Source organism: Nasonia vitripennis, chromosome 3 (assembly GCF_009193385.2).
Source record: "Nasonia vitripennis strain AsymCx chromosome 3, Nvit_psr_1.1, whole genome shotgun sequence".
NCBI classification, from domain to species: domain Eukaryota; kingdom Metazoa; phylum Arthropoda; class Insecta; order Hymenoptera; family Pteromalidae; genus Nasonia; species Nasonia vitripennis.
The window spans coordinates 4,958,612-4,980,569 of NC_045759.1; the positions used below are offsets into that span (position 1 = coordinate 4,958,612).

Consider the following 21,958-nt stretch of genomic DNA (forward strand, 5'->3'; position numbering starts at 1 on the left):
GTATGCATATAAGCATAACTGATAATCGGCAAACTCAAATTCAAGAGGTTACACCGCTCACTTCACGCGCACGACTATATATTCGCGTTTACTTTCATCAGACTTCGCAAACGAATTTCCCGCCTGTTTTCAGGCTACGTTGGCGGGACTGTCTGTGCTGTTGCCATTGGACTTCAAAATATAGTTTTTTGCCGGGGAGAATCCAGACCGCGGCGGCGTCGCAGTTGCAGACTTGCAGTACAGCAGTCGTGTATACCTATACATATACATTTTGTTGCTTCTGGGAACAAGAGTCCGCCATCAGCGGCGCCGCGGCCACCAGTGCGGGCGCGGTCGGAACTTGCAGGAACACGCGGGAGATCACAACAATGAGAGGTAGACAGAGCGGCACGTAACGACAAAGACGATTCACGACTTTTGCGAAGGGCGTTTGTGAATTTTATACAGGCGCCCGGCCAGGAGCCGTCCTCGGCATGGATTTCGAGAGAGTCCTCAAACGGATTGGCGAAGTGCCGGAGGAGGTAGTGATCAACAAAAACTTGGTAAGTTATAACCCCCTTCGAGAGGCCTGAATTTCTCTCCCTAGTTCTTCAGCAGCATACCAAGGATATGCTTTTGAGACTCGCGTGTTTATTGCGTCGTTGGCGCTTTTGAATATTCGCGCTTATATTAATACGATTTTGATGTTATTATTGCAGTTTTCCTGCGGACGGATGAATGAGAGTGACCTCGTGTGCTTGAGTTTGCTAGTTTCCAGGCAGCACTGTTTGTTTACGAAACTGCCGGACGGTTTATATGTGACTGATTTGGGGGTAAGCAAATTTCCTTTGTTTATTTCATTTCATTCTCATGGAATTGCCAAGGATTAGCAAACGACTAGAGATTCTTCCTTGGTTACATCTTGACTCTTCTGCTCAGTTCTGTGTGTATTGTACACTGTAAAGACATACATACATACTTGGGAGCAAGCAGTGGATTTTTACTTGACTCGACTTTCTGCCTTTGTGTTTTAATATTGTTCTTTGACTAATATAGTGCTTGATTTGTTATCACAGAGTTCAAACGGTATATATATTAATGGAAAAGTACAAGAAACAAAGAGAGCCATCTTACTAAATGAAGGTGACTTGATTGGTATAGGCTGTGCGGAAACTACTAATTTGGATCCTAAAACTATGTTTGTATATAAAGTAACAAATCGGGTAAGTATCTCTGCCTTGGAGTCTGTTCTTAATGAGCAGCAACGGCTTGCTTCTTCAATAAAAGAATCTTAAATTATAGTGCAAAATAAAAAGCTTCTCATTAGAAATTTACTTTTTGTTTGTGTTTTTCCCCCTACTTTTAGTTCATTAAATACTTTTATTTCATTTGTCTTTTAATGCTAACTTATTCAAATACTTTTAGAAATGCATCAAATTTTCATTATAATTTATATGCTTTTTGTACCTTGTTTTCTGAACCGAAGCAAAGCCCTATTCAAATATAAAATTATTGTTTTTTATTTTAATTGCTCTTATTCCTTTATCAAGGTGGTGCTGTGTGATAGCAGTACTTCTGATGGTATAAGTAATAATAGACATGCTCGCAAAGAGCAATCTAAAGAACGTCGAAATGAATCAAACAACAATGATGCACCAGCTAATAAAGTAGCAAGAAACTGTAGTAATGCAGTTGATGATGACGATATCGAAATTATTGAAAATTCTTTTAATGTTTATACTGCAAAATCTCATGAAATGGCAAAAAAAAGTAACTCAGTCAGGCAAGTATCAGAATGTGCTCCTAACTTGGGTCCGGCTCGAGAAGTCAATGAAACTACCAAAAAGAAAGAATTCACAAGACAAATAACTGAATGTTCAACTACTTTTGGTGTAACTGAGCAAGAAGCTAGTGCAAACGTAAAAAGAAATGAGCATAAGAAACAGTTTACAAGGCCGGAAATCATTGACATAGCCGAGCCTTGCATATCAAGTACACCTCAAGATGATGACGATATTATAGAAATTGATGTCACGCCACCAAGAAGTAATGTTAGCAGGGAAGTTATACATACGAATTTAACCAACAAAGAACTAGAAAATTTAAATCAATTCATAGCTAATGTGAATATTAAGCAAGAGCCACAAAATGATCCAGAACCAATTGCTCCTACAACAACTATAAAACTAGAACCAGACTGGCACTCTTTTTCACAAATTGATATTGTAGAAATAAATGATGATGAAGGCTTTCCTTCTTCGCAACTTTTTGACAGATCAGTTGTAAAAGAAGAATCAGAAGAGAAAGATGTTGACAGTAATGTTCTTCAGACTTCATTATTTCTTGGTGATGATGATAATGTTGTAACAATATTGAGTAGCGATGATGATGATGATGATGACGATGTAATTAACGAAGATAACGTGATACATCCAATCCAAAAAATAAAAATAGAATCTGGAATAGAACCAGCTTTAGAATTTGTAGATGTTGGAGTAGCTGCACATCCTACAATAACGAATGAGACTAATAATGTGTGCCAGAACAATTTAGATGTTCCTAATTATGAGCAGGTAGATTCTACAGCAATGCTGATTGCCTCTCTGACAACTGAACAATCCCTCGAAGAACAATTATTTGCGTTACATCAAGAAACGTCACTTGAATCATCTACTAGTAAAGATCCTTTGCTTGATAAGGAAACGTCTGTTACTAATGATACTTTGACTAAAAAGAATATTTCTACCACCAATGATATGGATACCTCAAGTAATAAAGATACCAAAAAATCGAATAGGAAAGGTTTGGAAATTTGTGAACCACATTTTATAAAGCCAAAGAAAAGAGGTGAAAAATCTACCAAAAGGTCGAGAAGTAAAGATCGATTAGACAGGAAAAGGAAACATTCTTCAGATTCATCTTTCATCAAGGATAGACATGAAAAATCGACTAAAAATAAAGAATACAAGAAAGACAAAAGTACATCAAAACAAAGTACGAAACAAAGAAGTCGTAGCAAAGAATCAAACAACAAGGATAAGCATCAAAGTACTTCATCAGAATTAGAAAGTCATCAGAAAAAAAATGATGAAAATCACAATAAAAATCTATCCAAATCTTTTGAAAATAGTTCTAACAATTCTGATATGTTGAACCAATCTAGACCAAAGAATAAGACGACAATAGTAAAAGCTAAAGTTTCAACAAAAACACGCGGTGATATGCTTTGTGAAGCAATGCAAATGTCAAGGCCACAGCCAAGGAAAGAAGCAAAAGCAAAAGCTTCTGAACCTGCAAAAGAAACAAGTGCACCAAAACTGGATACTACTTCATTCGTTATTCCTCGTCGACAATTTCCGTCATCTACTATTCCATCCAGTTCTATCTCTATGATTAGTCAATTGAACACTCCAACATCAATATCTCCATCTAGAGATATTCCGTCTAGTCTGGCAAAAGATCCATCAAATGACATAAATAGACCTCTATCTCCACCAGTTGGTAATGAGAGATCTCCATCCCCATTAACAGAATCCGAAACAAATCGCAATGACGTATCAGGTATACCAACATCGAATCCAAATTTAAAATCGGCGCTAAAATCTGCCAATCTTAACACTTCCCAAAAAAAAGTCTTGTTCAAAGCCAACATTGCAGCCGTTCGTGAATTTCATATTGAAGAAGGCAATCTATTGAGGAACATTAAAGATGGTAATAATTTACGAAGTAGTAAAAAAGATTTCATTGGGTATAGAACAACTGAATTGAAAATTGAAGATTTTTTGGCTCGCGTATTTGCATGGGAGCCTGTTTGGTTGGAACAGCAACAAAAAATTAAGGCCTTACCACCTATCGTTAAAGCAGAAGATATGCAGCAACTACCAAATACTTTTACTTCTTTTGACCAATACTACAAGAGAATGGAAGTTTTATTATTGTTAGAGACCTGGCAATATTTGGTTAAAGAGTACGAGTGTACTGGAAATAGGTATGTATTGAATGACTGTAATAAACCAATTTTAAATTTTTACGAGTAAACTGTTGTAAAATCAACATTTTAGGTATACTACGTCTGCAGTTCTACCATGTAGTATTGTAAGATATTCTATTAAACAGATGATGACACCTAATAAATTACGATATACCATGATGGCCATTCATACGTTAGTGACGGAAAATCAATTGGTAAGGCAGGAACATCCAGTTTATGGGGACATGATAATTCTTGAGTACACAACAAAGCATGGCAATTCTCTCCATATGAGAAGAGCATTTGCTTATGTTGTGCAGGTTCAGCAACAAAATGCTTCGAAATATTTGCAATCTAATGATATGCTTCGTGAGTATATTATTATACATTCCACATCGAATATATTCAATTAAGACTAAAACTAACATTATGAATCAAAATTATACAAGATATTTATCATTTTTTTCTTCAGGTAAATTTGTCAAATTCCCCCAGGCTCTATTGACATACTTTGTATATACAAAAATGATTGATGAACAAACAATTCAGTATGATCAAGTAGCCAGGTTGCGAAGTATTTTTTATATAAGATCACATCTTCGTTTACTTCAAGGATTACAGTATGTACCCCGTTCAGAGCTCTGTGACTCAATTTTAAATGTTGATATTGAACAATTTCAACTTGCGCCTGTAACAACTCGAGAAATTAAAGAATATGATCTTGTGACAAAAGTATTTATATATTTATCTTACCACTCAAGCTTTTTACTTTATATTCAATACTTACGAATATCGGTTTGACGAATTTCAGGATAAACTTAATGCTAAACAAATGGAAGCCGTCATCAAATTTACGAATGCATCTGTAAAGTTAGAACCTAAAATTGGTTTACTCGTAGGCCCACCAGGTCTTTATGCATTCTTTTTTTTTTTAATGGTGAAATATCAAATATTGTTACTGATATTCTTTTATTTTTTGCACAGGAACGGGAAAATCAAAGGTCATTGCTAATTTAGTGACTCAGATACTGTATGGAGAAGGCAGATATGTCGCTGGTAAACCTCTTCGAATATTAGTATGTGCTCCATCTAATGCTGCAATTGATGAAATTGTTTTACGTCTTCTTGAAATACGCGGTGCTATAAAAGGTTTTTATTGAAATATATTTTATTTCTATATAACAGATAGATCATTATTTGAGGTATTAATGAAAACGAAATTAAATGTTTATAGAGCACAGGTTTAAAATGGTCAGGATTGGCAGGATGGAATCAATGCACGCGGAAGTGAAAAAAATATCTGTAGCTGAACTTGCTAGAAGGGAAGCTCTAAAGGCAATGTCTGATCACGTGCACAAAATTTCAGAAGGTATCGATCAAAAGGTAAAATTTTTAATTATAATTTATCAATTGATTTTGCATTTAATTTCGTGAGTGAATTGTCTTTATCGCCCTTGATACATAATCACTTTATTTTTCTTTGCATTTTGAGTACTTATGAGTTATTGTTTACATATAAGAGAAAATTTGCAATTTTGTGATCCTTATAAATCTTTTAAAGATACGGTAGGGCATGGAAATTATAAATGTGTTTATACAAAATTTAATATATTTATCATGTATTAAGTAGGCGATTACAACTTTTAAAGGTACCTGTAATTGTACAGCAATTCAATCTATGTTCGTCTCTTTTAACCGATAATGATTTGATTTTTTTAGTGTTGATAAATTAACAAATAAGCAAGATACTATGTATTACGATTTGGTGTTTTTTTTTTTACAGAAACGTAAAGTAGAAGATGAAATACGCGCACTTCAGTTGTTGGTTGCAAATAATCCCAGAAATGTTGGTTATAGAATGGATCTTGATAATTACAGAGAAAGACTTAGAAAATTAGTCAATAAAATGCCGGTAAGTTATAGTCCGGGAGTCTCTGGCATAAAACTGTGGTCAATTCTATTTTTTATTTGCCTTGGTAAGAGCACACTGGCGCCATCGGTTACGCGTAAATTAAATGATATGGCGAAAATTGGAATCTTAATAATTAAAATAAAATACATTGTTCTTATGGTAGTTCTTACCAAGGCGAATATCGTTTCGTTAGTCGACTACTTTAAACTATAGTACACTATGATACATGTGACTTATGCGTCCTGTTATTTCATGGCGTGAGGTTAGTGATATTCACACCGTGCAGTGGGCCATTTAAGTCACGTGTATCGTATACTATTTTTTACCATACTCTCTTTGGATCATATTAGTTTAAAATGTGGGAAATAATTCTTTCACTGAAAAAAGTAATCATTCACACAATTTGTACTAAATCCGTGGCGAAAAAAGTCTATAATCAGCAATAATTTCTCAATTTTAATAGAAAACAGATCAAGAGATGGCCAAATTAGAAAATGCTGCTAAAATGGTAATTTTACAAAAAGCCAACGTCATTGCCTGTACACTTACTTCATGTTATACTGGTCAAATGGAATCTATATTTGGGTGAGTTTTCTGCACAACATTTTGATTTGAATGTAGCTTAAAAATGTCTAATAAACCTTTGCGAATATTTTACAGAGGTGATACCGAAAAAATTGCAACATGCATTGTAGATGAAGCTACACAATGTTGTGAAGCTGAGACATTAATACCTTTGATGCTGGGGGTGAAGAGTCTTATTTTAGTAGGTGATCCCAATCAATTACCAGCTACTATTATGTCAACTGTAAGCCAAGCGTTCCAATAATGAGTTGAATCAACTTTTTATTTTATTTATGATTAATAATATGCTACGAAAATTGTTAATAGGATGCAAAGAAACTTGGATTAGATAGATCTTTATTTACAAGAGCGAAATATGCTTTGAATACTCAAATTAATAATGAAAGGAAAGATCATATGGATCCTGTAATAACACTGAGTATGCAATATCGTATGGTGCAGGCTATATCGCATTGGCCAAATCGCTTTTTTTATGGAGGAAAGTTACAGGATATGGCAGATTATAGAAATAATTTTCCATTTCAATCTTATCGTATTTTGAATCTTGATGGAATACAAGATAACATCAAATTTCAAAATACTAGTGAGGCAGTATTTGTGGGTAATTTAATAAATAGCTTAATGACATGTAACAAACTCAGCTCATGGAATAGAAAGATTACAGTAGGAGTTATTACGCCTTATCAAAATCAAAAGTCTGTCATTCAATCGACGATAACAGAACAGTAAGTTTAAAAACAAATCTAATTAATTAATTAGATGCATGAAAAAGGCTGCTGTTCGTGCACGTATTAACAAAAATAATATATTTATACTTTGTTACGTTTTAGGATTAAAAATGTACCTAATACATTGCAAGATAAATTTCATATTGAAGTTAATACCATCGATAGTTTCCAAGGTCAAGAAAGAGATGTCATCGTAATGTCTCTTGTGAGGAGTAGTGGAATAGGATTTTTGTCAGATCCACAAAGGCTATGTGTTGCTTTGACGAGAGCAAAATTCACTTTAATTATATGTGGCAATTTCACAACGTTTCAGGTAATTTAATCAGTATTATACTGTTTTTTTTTATTCTAATTAAAATCTTATGTTTTGCAAATTCAAGTCTCAATTTTTATTTTAGAGAGACAATATGTGGAAAGACTTATTGCGAGATGCACGTTCTCGTGGAGTTGTAGCACGTTTAAATACAACTGCCAGGCCAAATGAAATCAAACCTCACATCGTAAGGTTAGATAAGAAATAGCTTATTTATTTCTATAACTTACTTTATGGAATAAGTCGATAAACTTGTGCCATTATTTTTATACATTTTGTAAATTAGAAGTCGTTAAATGTGATTTAGAATCAACTAGTTAATAATTTTTTTATATTTCACTTTAATGTGTAAAAATAGTAAATTTTTTAAAATTAAATTTATTTTTGTTTAGTCCAGTTGAATGAATTGTAGTATTATTTGATTTTAAAAGTTATGAATCTTACAGCTTTGGATTGCTGTTTTTTTTACAAATAACTCAATCAAGTTGCTTGTCGAGAAATACTTTTTTTGTTACTATCGATAGTAGAGATAGGATGAGGTGACTAATGATTAGTTACGCTATCAAAGTCCGATTTTATCTTTTATTATATAAACAATCTAGAGCGTATGTACAAAAGAGCTTAATAGTAAAAAGACGTTTATTTTCAACAACATTCTCACCAGTGTCATCATTCAGAGATCATTATCCAACCTCATGCATGAAACCTCATACTCCTCGAAGAAATCAAATTAAATATGTAGATGGTTGAGCTTATTATAACGAAGCTTACAGAGGTACTTCTGCTCTGATGCAACGTAACCGACGACGACCTAACGCTCGTTGGTATTTTTTCCGTTGTTGTGGATCCTAAAAGAAAAATAGTATGATTGGTTGTCATTGGCAATTGTATATTTTTCGGATCAAATTTCAAGTTCTTACCTTTTGTTACACCTCGTGACCTCGTCGTCATAGGCATTTTTGTCGTCACCGTCTTTATCGGAGTCGTTATTTTCATAATAGGAACATGTGGACTCGTTTTAGTCGCTATCGTCGGAGCAGGACTAGATGAGTTTCCGTAACATTGGCCTGAAATTTTAGTGATTATTATTGAATTGAAATCAAGGCACGCATGGATCTATCAGATTTATTCTAGATAACTGAAAATACCTTTTTTGTACAATCGCATTCCTTCAGTTTCGGGGTCTATGTTTCTAATACAGTAATCTCCGGCTTCCTTGATGTAAATTTCCTCATCGCTTACGATGGTTCCAACAAAACATTCGTTTGTACCAGTGTCGTTTCTCATCGTATATGTATACGTCACTCCTTTTTCTTCCCATTGTCCGAGGCACAAGTAGGTTCGCTCTATTTTAACATCGATAGTTGTAAATTTTGTAAAAAAAAAGATTTCAAAGACTATGAAAGAAATAAAGAAGAGAAGAGCAGACTTATTACCTTCGTAAAGCTCTCCTGAATTGCAATCGTAAACTTGATAGTACATAACTTGACGATTATTGCAATTGCTGCTCAGTTCGGCACACATTCCCGGCAAATCCGTAATCTGACCTGTATATTGGCCAGTAATCGGACATGGAGATTCCACCGTACGCTCAAGTCGCGCTAATGTCCACCAAACCGCACTTGATCTGTTCAACAATAGATTTGTATCGTCGCATAAGAACTGCTGATAAATTGGACTCGAAATAGTTCCTGTGATGTAAGTATTATTATTATTAATTATTTCTCTTATTGCTCTGTATGATTTTACATGTTTGTCAAACTGACCTGTTGTGAATTCCAAAACATTCTCGCTACGTTGTTTCATTATTAAACATACATAAGCCTCTTGCTCACTAAAAAAGCAAATTTTTAAAGTATATTGCGATTAACATAACATTTTATTTATTTTTTCAGATTAAAATGGAGACGGATCTTACCACTGATCTCTGGAAAATACAATATATCGTCCAGTTTCATCGTTCGAATTGACGGTCACAAACGTGAAACTCTTGTATCCATTCAAGTCATTGAACGTCATCGTTCCATTGACAATAAGCGTTTCTTCCCATTCGCCCTGGGCCCAGTGAGGGAACCTATTTGATCAACAAGAAGAATAGTATTGGGCAAACCTGCGATTAAAAATTAACAATGAGCTATAAAACGGACTGACACTTACGTGGCTAAGTTACTTATAACGTAACTAGGCATCTTTTTTTGAGTAGTGGTTTTGCTGAGGACTAGGCTTTCATATCCACTGGTAGAATTGTGTAGATTTTGAGTACAGCTTGAGTCGCTGCTAAGAGTAAGATATGTCTTGGCAGTTTTGCTATCAACGTGGTACAGCTAAAATCATACATTGAAACGAATTAAATTTTTAATGTTTAAACAAACAAACCTTAACTTAAATCAACTAGTATTTTTTTCTTTACGAATTAAAATAATTTTTTTACAAATTGATTCACTAACATTCAAATTATCATTTTAAACGCCTCTTGAAATTATTTTGAAGCATTACTTATACAGTTGTGACTGATGCGCTGAACTGTTTCAATTTATTAACGCTCCAATAATAATTGGTTTATTATTTTGCTTCTACAGATCAATCACATTGATATAGATTCTTTTTAGGACCAATTTTTCTAAAAGTTTTTGTTCTTCACGATACGACCACGTCTTTATTTCAACATTAAACAAGTAGTGGACCCCATAGGCTTTGAGCTATGAACTATTCCAAATCTAATGTGAATGACAACCATTGTTGATTATTCAGAATTTAAAGATTTGAAAAATCTGACAGAAAATTTGGAAAAAATTAAACAACAAAAGGTGCATCGTATACGTCTCAATACCCCTGAAGAATTAAACTTATTTTCTTCTTATTGATTGAACGAAAATCAGAAAGATTCTTTCTTTAATAAAAAATAGATGTTAAAGAGACATCATTTTCGGTTTCCCTCCGCTTCATCGTGATTGGTTAAAGTGTTCTATATTGTCATTGCGTTCAGAAATTTGGCTACGCCATGCATTGTCAAAGAATTAAATATTTTACATAATTAAAACAGATAGGAAGAAAAAGAAAAAAAAACAGATTTACTACAACAGGATATAACATCGCTATCTTTTGTTTTGCAGACTGATATAACTTACACCGCATCGATACCGGGGCCTTCTTCGTTTGGCGGGCCCGGAAAAGTCTGTCAATCCTCTGCTATCCAGGAGTGCAACGTATCTCGGAGAGTTACTGCCTGATTCAAAACCTGACGCTGGCCAAGTACCAAGACATTCAAATTGGATATCTTATCATCGTCGGAAAACAGATGCAAAAATTTCAAGATTAGCCAAGTTAATATATTGCGCCAAATATGCTATGCGTTCGTAAGAATGTGCAAATAACAAAATTACCATGATCGTCAAAAGTGCATTGCTTAAATTGCAAATGCAAAATGGACCCGTTTTCAAGGCAGTTATCCAAGTCAGAGGAATAGGAGTTGCACTCGTCCTTTGTAAGCGCGGCATTGTTGTTCTCGGCAGATCCGTATTCGTAATTGACGTTGTACTTGAAATGATATCTTCCTGCGATTGGGCAGTATTCGTTTCGTATCTTCTCTCCTCCGATTTCGCTAGTCCCTGGTTGACAGATATGCATTTTTTAAACCTTTGATTATGTATTATGCATTCTACACTTTTTTATTTTTATTTTTATACATACGGTAAAGAATGGCAGTAGTGTTCAGTTGCTTGCACGATTCAATGGCAACGGTTTCGTTTGTGTAGCAACTGTTGAGATCCTTCGAATACACTTCGATGATATTGCGAGATCGCCGCGTCAGCTGGAAGCACCTTATGCATTCACCGTAGCCACCTCGACTGTTGGCCAAATGATTTATTTATTTTTTAAGTATTTTATCATGTATATATTATTACTATTTTAATCAATTGATTTTTTGAATCTTCTACTATATCAGATGTTTATCATTAACATGTAACGTCGAATAATTATTTAAAATTATGCTAAAATTTTGCGATAACAATAATCAATGGAAACTGCGTCGATAAGTCGTTGTCACATGACATTTTTCGATATTTTTCTATCCTAGATAATAATTTTTTTGTATTAATTTACTATGAACTTACTATAGTACCACTATGAAATTTCAAACGAGACGCACCGCAAGCCAACAATTAAATACCGAATAAATCAATTTTTATTATTTTTTACTACTCAGCGTAAATATAAAACCGTTCTATTTTGCTCGTAATTTGAGCTCGAAGATTGATTAATTGAGAAGCTCACAAGAATCGCGCACAAGTCACGTGTAACGAAAATATTTGTAATAAACTTAGTTATACCAATTTATCACGAATCAATTCTGTGAAAACGCCATACCTGTCCATCAGCAGGACCTTGTCGTCGATTTTCTTGTGACAGTATCCCCAAACGGGAATAGAGTTAAAGGTGATGTTAAGCGTTGAGTACTGTACGATCGGTTCGCCATCGTCGAAGTTGTTGCTGCTGCGAGTGTTACCAATACTGTTGCCACTGCTCACCTGCATGACGAACTCGCCTTGGTACTCGGCGGAGAAGTAGCAGCCCGACGTGAAAGTCTGCAGCTCGTGATCAAGCATCTCCTCAGTCGCGATCGTCGATAAGCCTGTAATACAGACGTCACATACGTTAATATAATAATACATGATGTACGCGTTTCTCCTGCGATATGATCATCGAGTATATAGTCGAGCCGTTACACAAAGAGCGACATAATAAAACGGGGAAACGTATACTCTCGGCTTAGGCGCGTGGAGCGTGTCAAGTTCAAGCGGTGCGGCGGCATCGGGAGTAATAATGACGACTAAATCCCCGGGCATTATCCCACGGTCTTAATCGCAGCGGCGGAGGCGCTTTTTCTCCTTGTGCAATCTTTTCGCGCAAATCGGTCCCGCCGAGCTCCAGCCAAGCGCGACGGCTGTGCTCTCTCTCTCTCTCTCTCTCCGATGGCAATTAAGCGACCCTATGCGAGAGAGTATAGAAATGGAACAACAGGAACGAAGAGCTCAGCTGCGCAGCAGCCCGTCGAGAGAAGAATATCAAGGCGCGGCGGCAGGATCACGCGCTCTCCTTTCCTCTTTCCCTCCGAGGAATATTATGTATAGAGCGGACTACTAATTTTTATGTACTAATCCGCTTGCGCATAAGTGTATCGTTAAGACGAACCGCAGCCGCGTAATAACTCTCTCACGGTCAAGAAGCGGCGGTGACGGTGCGCCGGTAAAAACTGAAAGCCAGCGTATATAATCCGATACTTTCTATACGGCAAAATGATTTCCGGACTTTCAATGGAATTCCTTAGCCATTGTGGCGCTCGCGCTCTGTGTGTGGATAGAGAGGAGGTAGCGGCATTTTTTTTTATTCGCTGAGCTGAGCCGTTGCGTTGTGTGTTATACGTGTATAGGTATACAAGCATGCGAGTGAAGGCTTGTGTACCTGCTTGCGAATGCGATACGCGACGGTCCGCGCGATGTAATAAAACAATTAGGAAATGAAAGCGCAGGAAGGGTTGTACAGTGAATTGAGATATTTTTCGGGTTTCGGAGTCAACGAAAATTCATATTGTAAGCGACAGTTGGAAGCTGTATGCGTGACATTATATATCTCTAAATTAATTACACGAATTTAATGCGCCCAATCTAGATAAGAACAGTAGAGAGATAACTCGGACATCGTACACGCGCCTCGCTTCATCAGCGCAGAAAAACCCAAAGCCTTATCTCCGTCGACATAAACATCCCATCAAAGACAAGCCCCAACTCTCTTTCCATATCCATAAACAAGAAAACCTCATCCCACAAACGAGCATATCTCAATACACGCTAATGGAATTTCGCAACGCGACCGGGCTCGGCAACATCCTCCTCCTGCAGCAGCAGTGCACATCCCTCTCTCTCTCTCTCTCTCTCTTCGTTAGAGAGAACAGCGCACGCGAGGCGAATGATCCTGCCGCGGCGGAGAGAGAAATTATAGGTGCAGGTACACACGCGCGCGCGCACACACACACACACACGAGACAAGAAACTCTAGAACGGCACGTGCGTGTATGTGTGTGGAGCAGCGCTCGAGGCGTATCCAGTGAGAGCGGAAGTGCGCCTCGAGTTTTTCGCCCGCGCGCGCGCGCGCGCGTATACCTGTTCTCTCCTCTCGCCGGTGCGTATTGTAAGCGAGCGCGTGTGTGTGCGTGTGTGCGAAACCCGGTTTTCTCTCTGTCGGGTTTGATTCTGCGAGAGAGGACGCGAGCATAAGGGAAGGCGTATTATTATGATAGCGTGGTTTGCTTTTTGCCAATGAGTCAGCTCTTTGCTCGCTTCTAATTCGATCTCTTTTTCTCTCTCTTTTGTGTAGAAAATATTGTCGCGCGCGCGCGCGACACACACAAAGGCACGCTCTCTCCGCGCGGAGAGTCGTCGAACGTGGAAATATTTACACAAAAGACAGAGAGAGAGAGAGCTGGTTTTCGGTGAGAAACGACCGATAAGTACACGACTCCTTTTTTTTTATCAGTTTTCCCGTAAAAAATTACAAAGGAAGCGCGGCGAGTTGACTCACGCCTGGATACAAAGCGAGCGAGAGAGAGAGAGATTCCTGCGGGTGAAAAAAAGGAGGCTTATAGGTGTACATTCTATACCGAGGCTCGAAACAGAGAGCCTCCGACTTTGGACCGAAAAGAAGAAGAAGGTGCCTCGCGAGCGATCTAATCGCCGTCGTCGCCGCGACTTCCGCTGTTTTGTTCGGCCAGCTGTCGGTGTGCTGCAGACACCCCTTCGGGATTCCGATATTTTAGGAGTGTGTGTGTGTGTGTGTTGACGGCCGGTTTTTGGCACGGACCGACTCAATTCCAGGCACGTTTACGCGCTCGGTTGACTCTCTTGGGATTTTCTCTTCTCTCTCTCTCTCTCTCTCTCGCTTTGATCTCTCGCCTGTGTGCGTTAATGCGTTCACTCGCGCCAATTGAATGTGTAATAGTCGAATGTGCGGCGCTGTTGTTGATTGTGATCGAGGTGACAGGTTTATGGACGTCGATTAGCGAAAAATTGGAGCTTTTTATCGTATCGACGCATATGTGTGTTTACGCAAGATCACAGTACACAGGTGCGCACTACTATCCCAATTACAGACTTTCGAAGAAAGAGAGCGACGAAGCGGAAGAACGTTATCTCCAAATATTATCATTACAGCGAGCTTTCATTCAATCAGTCATCGTCAAACAATCGTAAATCAGACAGACACAGGTCGCCCATAAAAATCTTCTCTTCGTCGAAGCTCACTATGTAGACGCGCCGACGCTCCAGAAATAAAGCCAACGAGCTACGTCGGCTAAAAAACGTGGCGTCGCCCGAAAACGGGCTAAATTTATCGCGCACGAAAGAGAGACTGTACCGTATACGATGTATAAGCGAGTATATACTCCTACTACGCGCTTGTCTGCGCACTTCAGAATGTATCTGCCACTGATCTCCGGCCGACGCTTTTTATATCTTCGAAGAGTGATTTTCAGCGTTTGATCGATGTCTTTTCCCCCGCGAGCTTCTCGGGATTCTTTATTGTAAAAGCTTTCGAGTGTGCCGCATTCTTTGGAAAAAATGTAATTTCGTATTTTTACTTCTCAAGTGCCTGTATCCGCGCAGAGATTATCGATGAATCATATATACATTCTATATATTTCTGCAGCGTTATCGCGAGAGATAGTGTAAAATTCGAAAAGCATGTTTGCCGGCTGTATCTCCGAAGAAAATTGCATTTCATTAGAAGCGATATTTACAGGTCAGTATATTAGAAAGGAACGAACTCGTCATCGTCGCGAGCGCGCGTGTACTCGGCAGACCGGAGCTATCAGTGTAGTAGAGGGAGCGAACCTATACACACAATTCAGCAAGGAAGATAACGACGTTTCAAACGATAAGCAGAGCATGACATGACATCATCACTCTTAGCCATATGCAGTGTGCAGCCCTTGTCTCCTTAAAATCCTACGGGCGCAGGGCAGCTCTACAATAGCCGGGCAACGCGTACTTGTCCATTATTCGGCTGCAATTAAGCTGTCGCGCAATTATATATACCCCGACGGTCCGCAGCGGGGCGAAAGGAGCTTTCAAAGTCGCTGCGCCTTATATAGGTATCCGCACGTGCCATCTGTCGCAGAGCCGATGCTCACTTGGCTGTCTGTATGTATAACGAAAAGTACAAGTGCGAGTATAATTGGCCGGAGAGATGCCTGGCTTCTGCAACGACGGTGTATTACCTATAGAGGAAAGCGATACCTTTGACGCTGACCGGCCTGTCTTGTACGGTTCTTCCGATCCGACTCGGTTTTCGGCTGCTTTAATTTCAATTTTCTCTCATCGCGCACAAGTAACGTTTAAGCTTCGAACAAAGAAAGAGACAAAAATACACCCTGACATTATCCTTATGCTCCGCTGCGCACATAAACACGCAGCGAATTATATTTTCTCCATAAATCACCTCTCGCCAAGAGCAAAAAGAACAGTCGTCGTGTCACGATTATCCGGAGCATCAGCGTCACCGATGCGAACGCTATAACAATTTGACGAGTCAGCCAGTCGTGTAGCTGTTCCGCGCGGCTATCGCCCAAGAGAGAGAGAGAGAGAGAGAGAGAGCAACGATTTGCTTCAGGACAGATCTACGTGTGTATCAACCGCGACGTTAATATACCCACCGCGTACAGAGAAAGAGAAAAGGAGAGTAAAGACGTGTACCTTATACACTCGCGCGCGAGTCAAGGCTGTACGTACGTACACTCTCTGCGGAGCAGCTGCGATTTTGCAAGGAGCGTTGCGCCGCTTAATGAAGCGTGTGCAGCTGCATCGATTGAATATACGAGTGATATATATATATATATATATTCTATACTTCGCAAGCTGTAGATGGGAGTCACTGGCAATTAGACGGCTGAGCGAGTTTCATCCTGACTACGCTTTTTTTTTTTTTTTTTTTTTTTGTTCGGCGGTATAGTTAGCCGCGGCGATGATTGCCCGGATATTGGAAGGACGACACGCTTCGCGGGAGAGACTCGGCGCTCTCCATCAGCCCTTGACGCTGTTGTACGGACGACGACGAAGCTTGGGATTTTATACTCTTTGTCTCGGACTCGTCCTCTGTGTTTTGCCATCTCTCGGGGTTTATGGCTTTGCCGAGATGAGGAACGAAGATATAGGATGTGGCTTCTTCAGTCTTTTATTTCGCTGTTTTCGTTAATTGGTGGAAAGTTTCGATCGTCCTCAGGGTGATTATTCCGCGGAGTTTTGTACAAAAAATCGAGAACGAGCAGAGCATTAGTCATCGATAAAGTAAAAAATCCGCGCAAAAACCCGAACCTCTTCGGCGTGCGATGAAAAATTTCGCTTTCGCCCTCGCCCGCGCGTACGTGAAAAAACAATAAACTCACAAAGTGCGCATCGCGCGCCGAGTCATACCTATATATATATATATATATAACGAAAAAGCGCATAGGCGTACGCCCCCTCGAGTGCTCGTTACACCCCCCTATATGCAGTGAGTATACCTGCGGTTCACCCCTCGAAAAGCAGCCCCCCCCCGTCGTCGTCGATCCCCGAAAGATAACGCGGTCAGGACGACGACTTCCGGCCGGGGGAGAGAGCGAAAGTGACATTATATCGTGGATTTGAGTGCGCAGCCCCCCAGCTGTGCTCAGTCCCTTTTGCATTATTATCTCCTCTAAATTGAAAGCTCGTTTGGGAGAGAGGACTTGATCCCTTATCTTTTCTCTATCTCCTTACGAGATGGGAATGTATAAACAACGCGCGTGTACGTGTATACACACGAAAATGAGAGCCGTAATCCGGAGCGCTGATGATACATACATATTTATGCGCCCCCCCCCCCCCGCGCGTGCCGTAGCCGTGTATGATTGTGATTATTTTAATGCCTCGCTCTATCCTCGTAGATGAGGCCGAGCAGATACACACATTTTTCGTTCTGGGAAGACGTCTCTCTCTCTCTCTCTCTCTCTCTCTCTCTATCCGCATAATTGTAATGACAGAGTTCCTATTATTGTCGCATCGCTTATTATAAGCGCGTCTCTCTACAGAAACAACAATGCGAGAAAGAGTCGTACGAGTTATATACTATACTATTCTCTCTCCATTCACGCGCTGCACACGCGAGTATATACCGCACACAACACAGCGTGAGAAAGTAGTCACCTGGAGGGAGGCTGGAGTGATCATCGAATTATTATTATTCTAACGCTTACGACGATCTACACGGCTTATCATCGAAGGAATACCAGCCGCGTGTAATATGCAAATGCGCCGGTATACGGATCAAAGGAGCTGGCCCGAGCGCAACCGGTCCACCCACGCGCTGTCTCTCTCTCTCTCTTTCTCTAATATGAAATACTCGCTGAGGTATTCCGAGCCGGGAGAGTCGACTCGGTCGTAAAAACAATCATCCTCTGAGCCAGAGGGGGGGCAGTAGACGCTGCGAGTCCGAAAATCCTTGAATGAAGGGATGCCGAGAGTGTATTGTAGTAAACGCGAGAGCGCAACTCGCTTCATTCATACAAGTCGGCTTACAGTACCGCCGACAGGTATTTATGAATGAACGAGAGAACAGCGGCGGCGGCTCCGGAAAATTCCTCTCGACGGCGCACCCGAGGAGCGAGGCTAAGTGGAACCGGAAGCTGAGAGAGAGAGCGCATTGTCCAAGCTTCCGAGAAGCGGAAAATTCGCCGTAGACCCTTTGTTATTATTCTCGAGAGATGCGACGGCGCAGGTTTTAAAACAATAAGTACGTTTCTTCGAGACACACGGTTGTTTGATCAATCCCGCGAGCGAGTCCTTCTCTCCGATCGAGCACAGTGTGTGCGTGTGTGTACACAATAACATCGAAACACGACAGAAGGACGCTCTCTCTCTCTCTCCTCTTTTTTTCGTCTGCTATATACCGCGGAGTCGCGCTGTTTATATTGCGTGTGCCGTCTGCGTTCGAGAGAGGTGAAAAAAAAAGCGAGGAAGAAACTCTGTGGCGCGCGCGCGCGCGCATCGTGTGGGAAAGGAAGGGCTGATGGAAAACAAAAGAGCGCGTGCAGGAAAACCGGTATACCTGCGCAGAGAAGTCGGAACATTGTTTACCGTATACAACACACACGGAGTTACGAGTATTATCTCTCTTACCTACGACGGGCCGGAGTAAACTCGCCAGACAGACGACTACGACGAGTAGCGGCAGTGGAACGTTCCTCCTGCTGTCCATCGTCATGGGAGGTAAGACACGGACAAACGCGAGAAACTTAGCTTATGTTATAATCGTGCGTGTAGGTATATATATATATAAGCGAGTTTAGGCAGTGAAACAGAGCGTGCGAGAGCCAAGAAGTCCGTTGCTCTCGGCGCATGTCCTATCCTCTCAGCGCTTCAGTCTGATTATCACTCGATCGCGGCTGCTGTTGCTGCTTCATTTTTCCACTTCTAGCTGTGCAGTGATCGGATAAGCCGTCTAAACATCTATATGTATACGCTTCACTCTGTACGCGCACTTTCACACGCGCACTGTTTTTATATCGTCCGACGATATAACGATAATACGCTGACGGATCGCAAGTAAAGAGCAGGTCGAGACAGGCGCGTGCGAGAGACACCGGCCTCTCCGGCGCGCGATCCACTGGCAGACTGCGACCGGAGAGAACATAACGCTGTGTGTGCCGCCGGCGCGAAAGAAAGAAAGGGAGGGAGGAGAGACAGAGAGAGGTGCGTATATATATATATATATATATATATACACGGGCCACCGGTATAGCTCTCTCTCTCTCTCTCTCTTTCGCAGGCGCATAACTCGATCGGAGCAGCTCTCTTTCTCCGCTGCAGCACGCGCGCTTTCGACCCCACTCCTCTATAGCTGTTATAGTAGGCTTATACCTTGCAGGAGAGGCGAGTTTTTGCTCATTCAGTTTTTCGACGACCGGTCTCGCTTCCTTCCGAAGCGACGAACCGTTTGCGCTCTGCGCGTTGCTTCGCTCACTCGTTCGGTTTTGTTTGTATGTTTGTTTGTTTGTTTTTTATTTCGAGCGAGGCTGGGAATTTTGCTCGGTGCATAAGAGATATTCTGTTTTGATGAAGGAAGCGATTTTATCTTTGCAATTTTCGACTATTCGCTGAAGAGTAGACGCGGGAGCCAAATTAACATTTAACCGAATTAAAAGTTCCCGCTCACGTTTATGCGACACACAGCTCGTCAATCCACCGCGACATCCGCTTTTCCCATCGCCCCTTCACAGCGATCTCAACTCTCTCAATCAATTTTTTCCTCCCAAACCGCAGCAGCAGCAGCAGCAAAGTTCCGCCGCTTCTTCTCCGTCTCCGTCCTCTTCTGCACCGGCTGCGAAATTGGGAAGAAATATACACACACACACACACACACACAGAGACATCCGAGCATCAGGGGCAAAAAGTTCGAAAGCCGAGAGCGCGCGCGAAGGAAGGAAGAAAAAAGGAGTAAGTATACAGAACAGCAACCACAAAACTGCGCGCAGGGCCCATTCATCTTTCTCCCCCTCTACTATGCGCTCACGGCTCTCTCTCTCTGTGTCCGATGATGCGCGATCGCGTCTCGAATGACTGCCCGCGCGCGCTGTGTCTTTTCGCGCGATAGAGAGAGAAAGAGAGAAAGAGAGAGGGAGACTCGAATGTCCGCATGCAACGTGAGCTGTTCTCGCGCGAAAGAGTTTCCCTTTGTCTTCTCGTTCCGGAGCTCGCTGTGTCTTATTGAATTTCAATAGCCTGACGGAGACACACGCATACGCTGACCGGAGATAAAATTAATGCTACCGCGAGAGCTGCTGGCGATTTCTCACTTATGTATAGAGTCTACAGAGTCGTTGTAACGGAGAGAATTTCGAAGAAACTATAGATCTCGTCCGCGGAAACGGGAGAGTCGACGCGCGCTGCCCCGTGAGAATTCAATGCTGCGTCAACTTATGCGAGCGCTTGTCTGCTTTTTTCGGGGCTATTCGTTCTGACCAATAAGCCTTTTGTAATTCTGTAATGCGCGCATTAATTTTTCGTTTTAAATTAACCTTAAAATAGAATTTTCGACAATTTGTTACATTTTTTGCATGAATATTTCGAGGTACAATCGGTAATCGTCGCGCCAGCTCTTGGCGAGCGAGTTTAGAATGTTTAGAATTTAGATTTAAAACGAAAGTAAATGATGACTCACTTGATTTGTCAGTGGTTGCAGGTTTATCTTAATTTTATCTCATCATATTATGCGAGTATATATTATATCATAATATAACGCAGCTCTCGCGCAGTCGGACTGAAAACGACACCTGCTTCGCGTCATGCCGATCCTACGAGCCTACGGTTAATCGCCTTTTGTGCTTCTTCTGTCATGACTTGATTGTATCCCTCGCACATACGAGATCGAATAAATGGAATCGGCTTAACCTTTAACAATTTTAAATATTGTAACTATAACATATGTACAAGGATTATTTCGCGGAGAATCCCCGAGAGTTCCCAGAAGCTCGGCGCTCACGCATCTCATTCTCGCGGCGAAAAACTTAATGGAGTCCTACCCTCGAGTACACAGCGCAAACAAAACCAGAAAGGCGTCGCGCGAGGGAGGCTCGTCGCCAAGCATTCACACACGGTATATATGAATGAATACATACGCGCGCCCACCTCCCGCATTCCATTCTTCCCTTTTTTCTTCCGTTCTCTCTCTCTCTATCTCTCTCTCTCTCTCTCTCTCTCTTTCGCGCTCACGCAGCTCCTTTATCTCTCGCGCGAGCGCTAAAACCGGAGCGAGTCGAGACTCGTTTGCTCTGTACATAACGATTCCTTGGGATATACTATATATACTACAGAACGCCGTTCTCGAATGCAGCGGATTAGCGAGGGTTTCCGGGTTTCCGGACGCCGAACGTGTCTGCGCTCGCGATTTCCGATTTTTTTTTCTATACCATTATACAAAGGACCGATCGCCTCAGCTTCGTGGAAACAGGAAGCTTTGCCTCTGAGAGTGTTTTCAAAGGATTTATTCGTAACGGTTATTTTAACAAAAATCGGAAGATAGAGTCCGCTGGTTAAAAGATCGAGGCTTTGCAGGTCTTGCGGTCCAAGCAAACGTTGAAGCAGCACTTGAATCCTTCACCGCACTCGTCGTCTTCGTTGCACAGCGTGGGCGGATCGCTGTCCCGCGGACATTGAGGCCTTAGATCCGGACAACGTCCTTCCAGTTCCGATGTTGATGGTGGTAGTGTATTCCAATCGTGAGATGAGGAGGAACGAGGAAACACGATTGGCCAGAGATAGTATATCCAGTTGTTACTGATCGAAGTCCAGGGGTCGTCGTGCAGGTCGAAGAGCTCTCCCATGACCCAGTGAAACATGTTCTTTTTGATGGTTTTGCCGCTCGGACAGCAGAAGTAATTGGGGCGGTCTTCCTTGCACCAGTAC

General features: G+C 40.9%; 2 protein-coding genes across 4 annotated transcripts; one reads left to right on the forward strand and one right to left on the reverse strand.

Moving 5' to 3' along the window:
* The first annotated feature begins 133 nt into the window (after window positions 1–133).
* On the forward strand, window positions 134–11,821 carry LOC100120723 (probable helicase senataxin). 3 transcript variants are annotated; one of them, XM_031926524.2, is made up of 16 exons: window positions 134–542; window positions 699–812; window positions 1,056–1,202; window positions 1,530–3,967; window positions 4,041–4,318; window positions 4,422–4,681; window positions 4,761–4,857; window positions 4,934–5,098; window positions 5,184–5,332; window positions 5,733–5,861; window positions 6,325–6,446; window positions 6,522–6,669; window positions 6,753–7,171; window positions 7,277–7,487; window positions 7,573–7,679; window positions 10,601–11,821. In XM_031926524.2, exons 1-16 carry the CDS (start codon window positions 474–476, stop codon window positions 10,608–10,610), a joined length of 4,863 nt encoding a protein of 1,620 aa, XP_031782384.1. In that variant the 5' UTR covers window positions 134–473; the 3' UTR covers window positions 10,611–11,821. The 3 variants fall into 3 exon arrangements, with proteins under 3 accessions (XP_031782384.1, XP_031782382.1, XP_031782383.1); XM_031926522.2 differs by lacking the exon at window positions 10,601–11,821 and adding an exon at window positions 9,050–9,161; XM_031926523.2 differs by lacking the exon at window positions 10,601–11,821 and having other exon boundaries at window positions 7,573–8,141.
* Window positions 8,056–19,179, reverse strand: LOC100120744. Its single transcript, XM_016983258.3, has 12 exons — window positions 18,674–19,179; window positions 11,856–12,120; window positions 11,178–11,335; window positions 10,871–11,095; window positions 10,616–10,764; window positions 9,645–9,811; window positions 9,406–9,561; window positions 9,254–9,321; window positions 8,924–9,178; window positions 8,636–8,833; window positions 8,408–8,554; window positions 8,056–8,335 (listed from the first exon to the last, which is right to left on the reverse strand). Exons 1-12 carry the CDS (start codon window positions 18,756–18,758, stop codon window positions 8,181–8,183), a joined length of 2,028 nt encoding a protein of 675 aa, XP_016838747.2. The 5' UTR covers window positions 18,759–19,179; the 3' UTR covers window positions 8,056–8,180.
* Window positions 19,180–21,958: the final 2,779 nt, after the last annotated feature.

Bases quoted from the DNA above. Each gene is read 5' to 3' on its own strand.
- LOC100120723 (XM_031926522.2), top strand. From the start codon at position 474: ATGGATTTCGAGAGAGTCCTCAAACGGATTGGCGAAGTGCCGGAGGAG. The intron at 1,203-1,529 runs GTAAGTATCTCT...TCCTTTATCAAG, and splicing joins TATATAAAGTAACAAATCGG to GTGGTGCTGTGTGATAGCAG. The intron at 4,319-4,421 runs GTGAGTATATTA...TTTTTTCTTCAG, and splicing joins GCAATCTAATGATATGCTTC to GTAAATTTGTCAAATTCCCC.
- LOC100120744 (XM_016983258.3), bottom strand. From the start codon at position 18,758: ATGACGATGGACAGCAGGAGGAACGTTCCACTGCCGCTACTCGTCGTA. The intron at 12,121-18,673 runs GTAAGAGAGATA...TCTGTATTACAG, and splicing joins TTTACTCCGGCCCGTCGTAG to GCTTATCGACGATCGCGACT. The intron at 9,562-9,644 runs GTAAGTGTCAGT...TTGATCAAATAG, and splicing joins GTTATAAGTAACTTAGCCAC to GTTCCCTCACTGGGCCCAGG.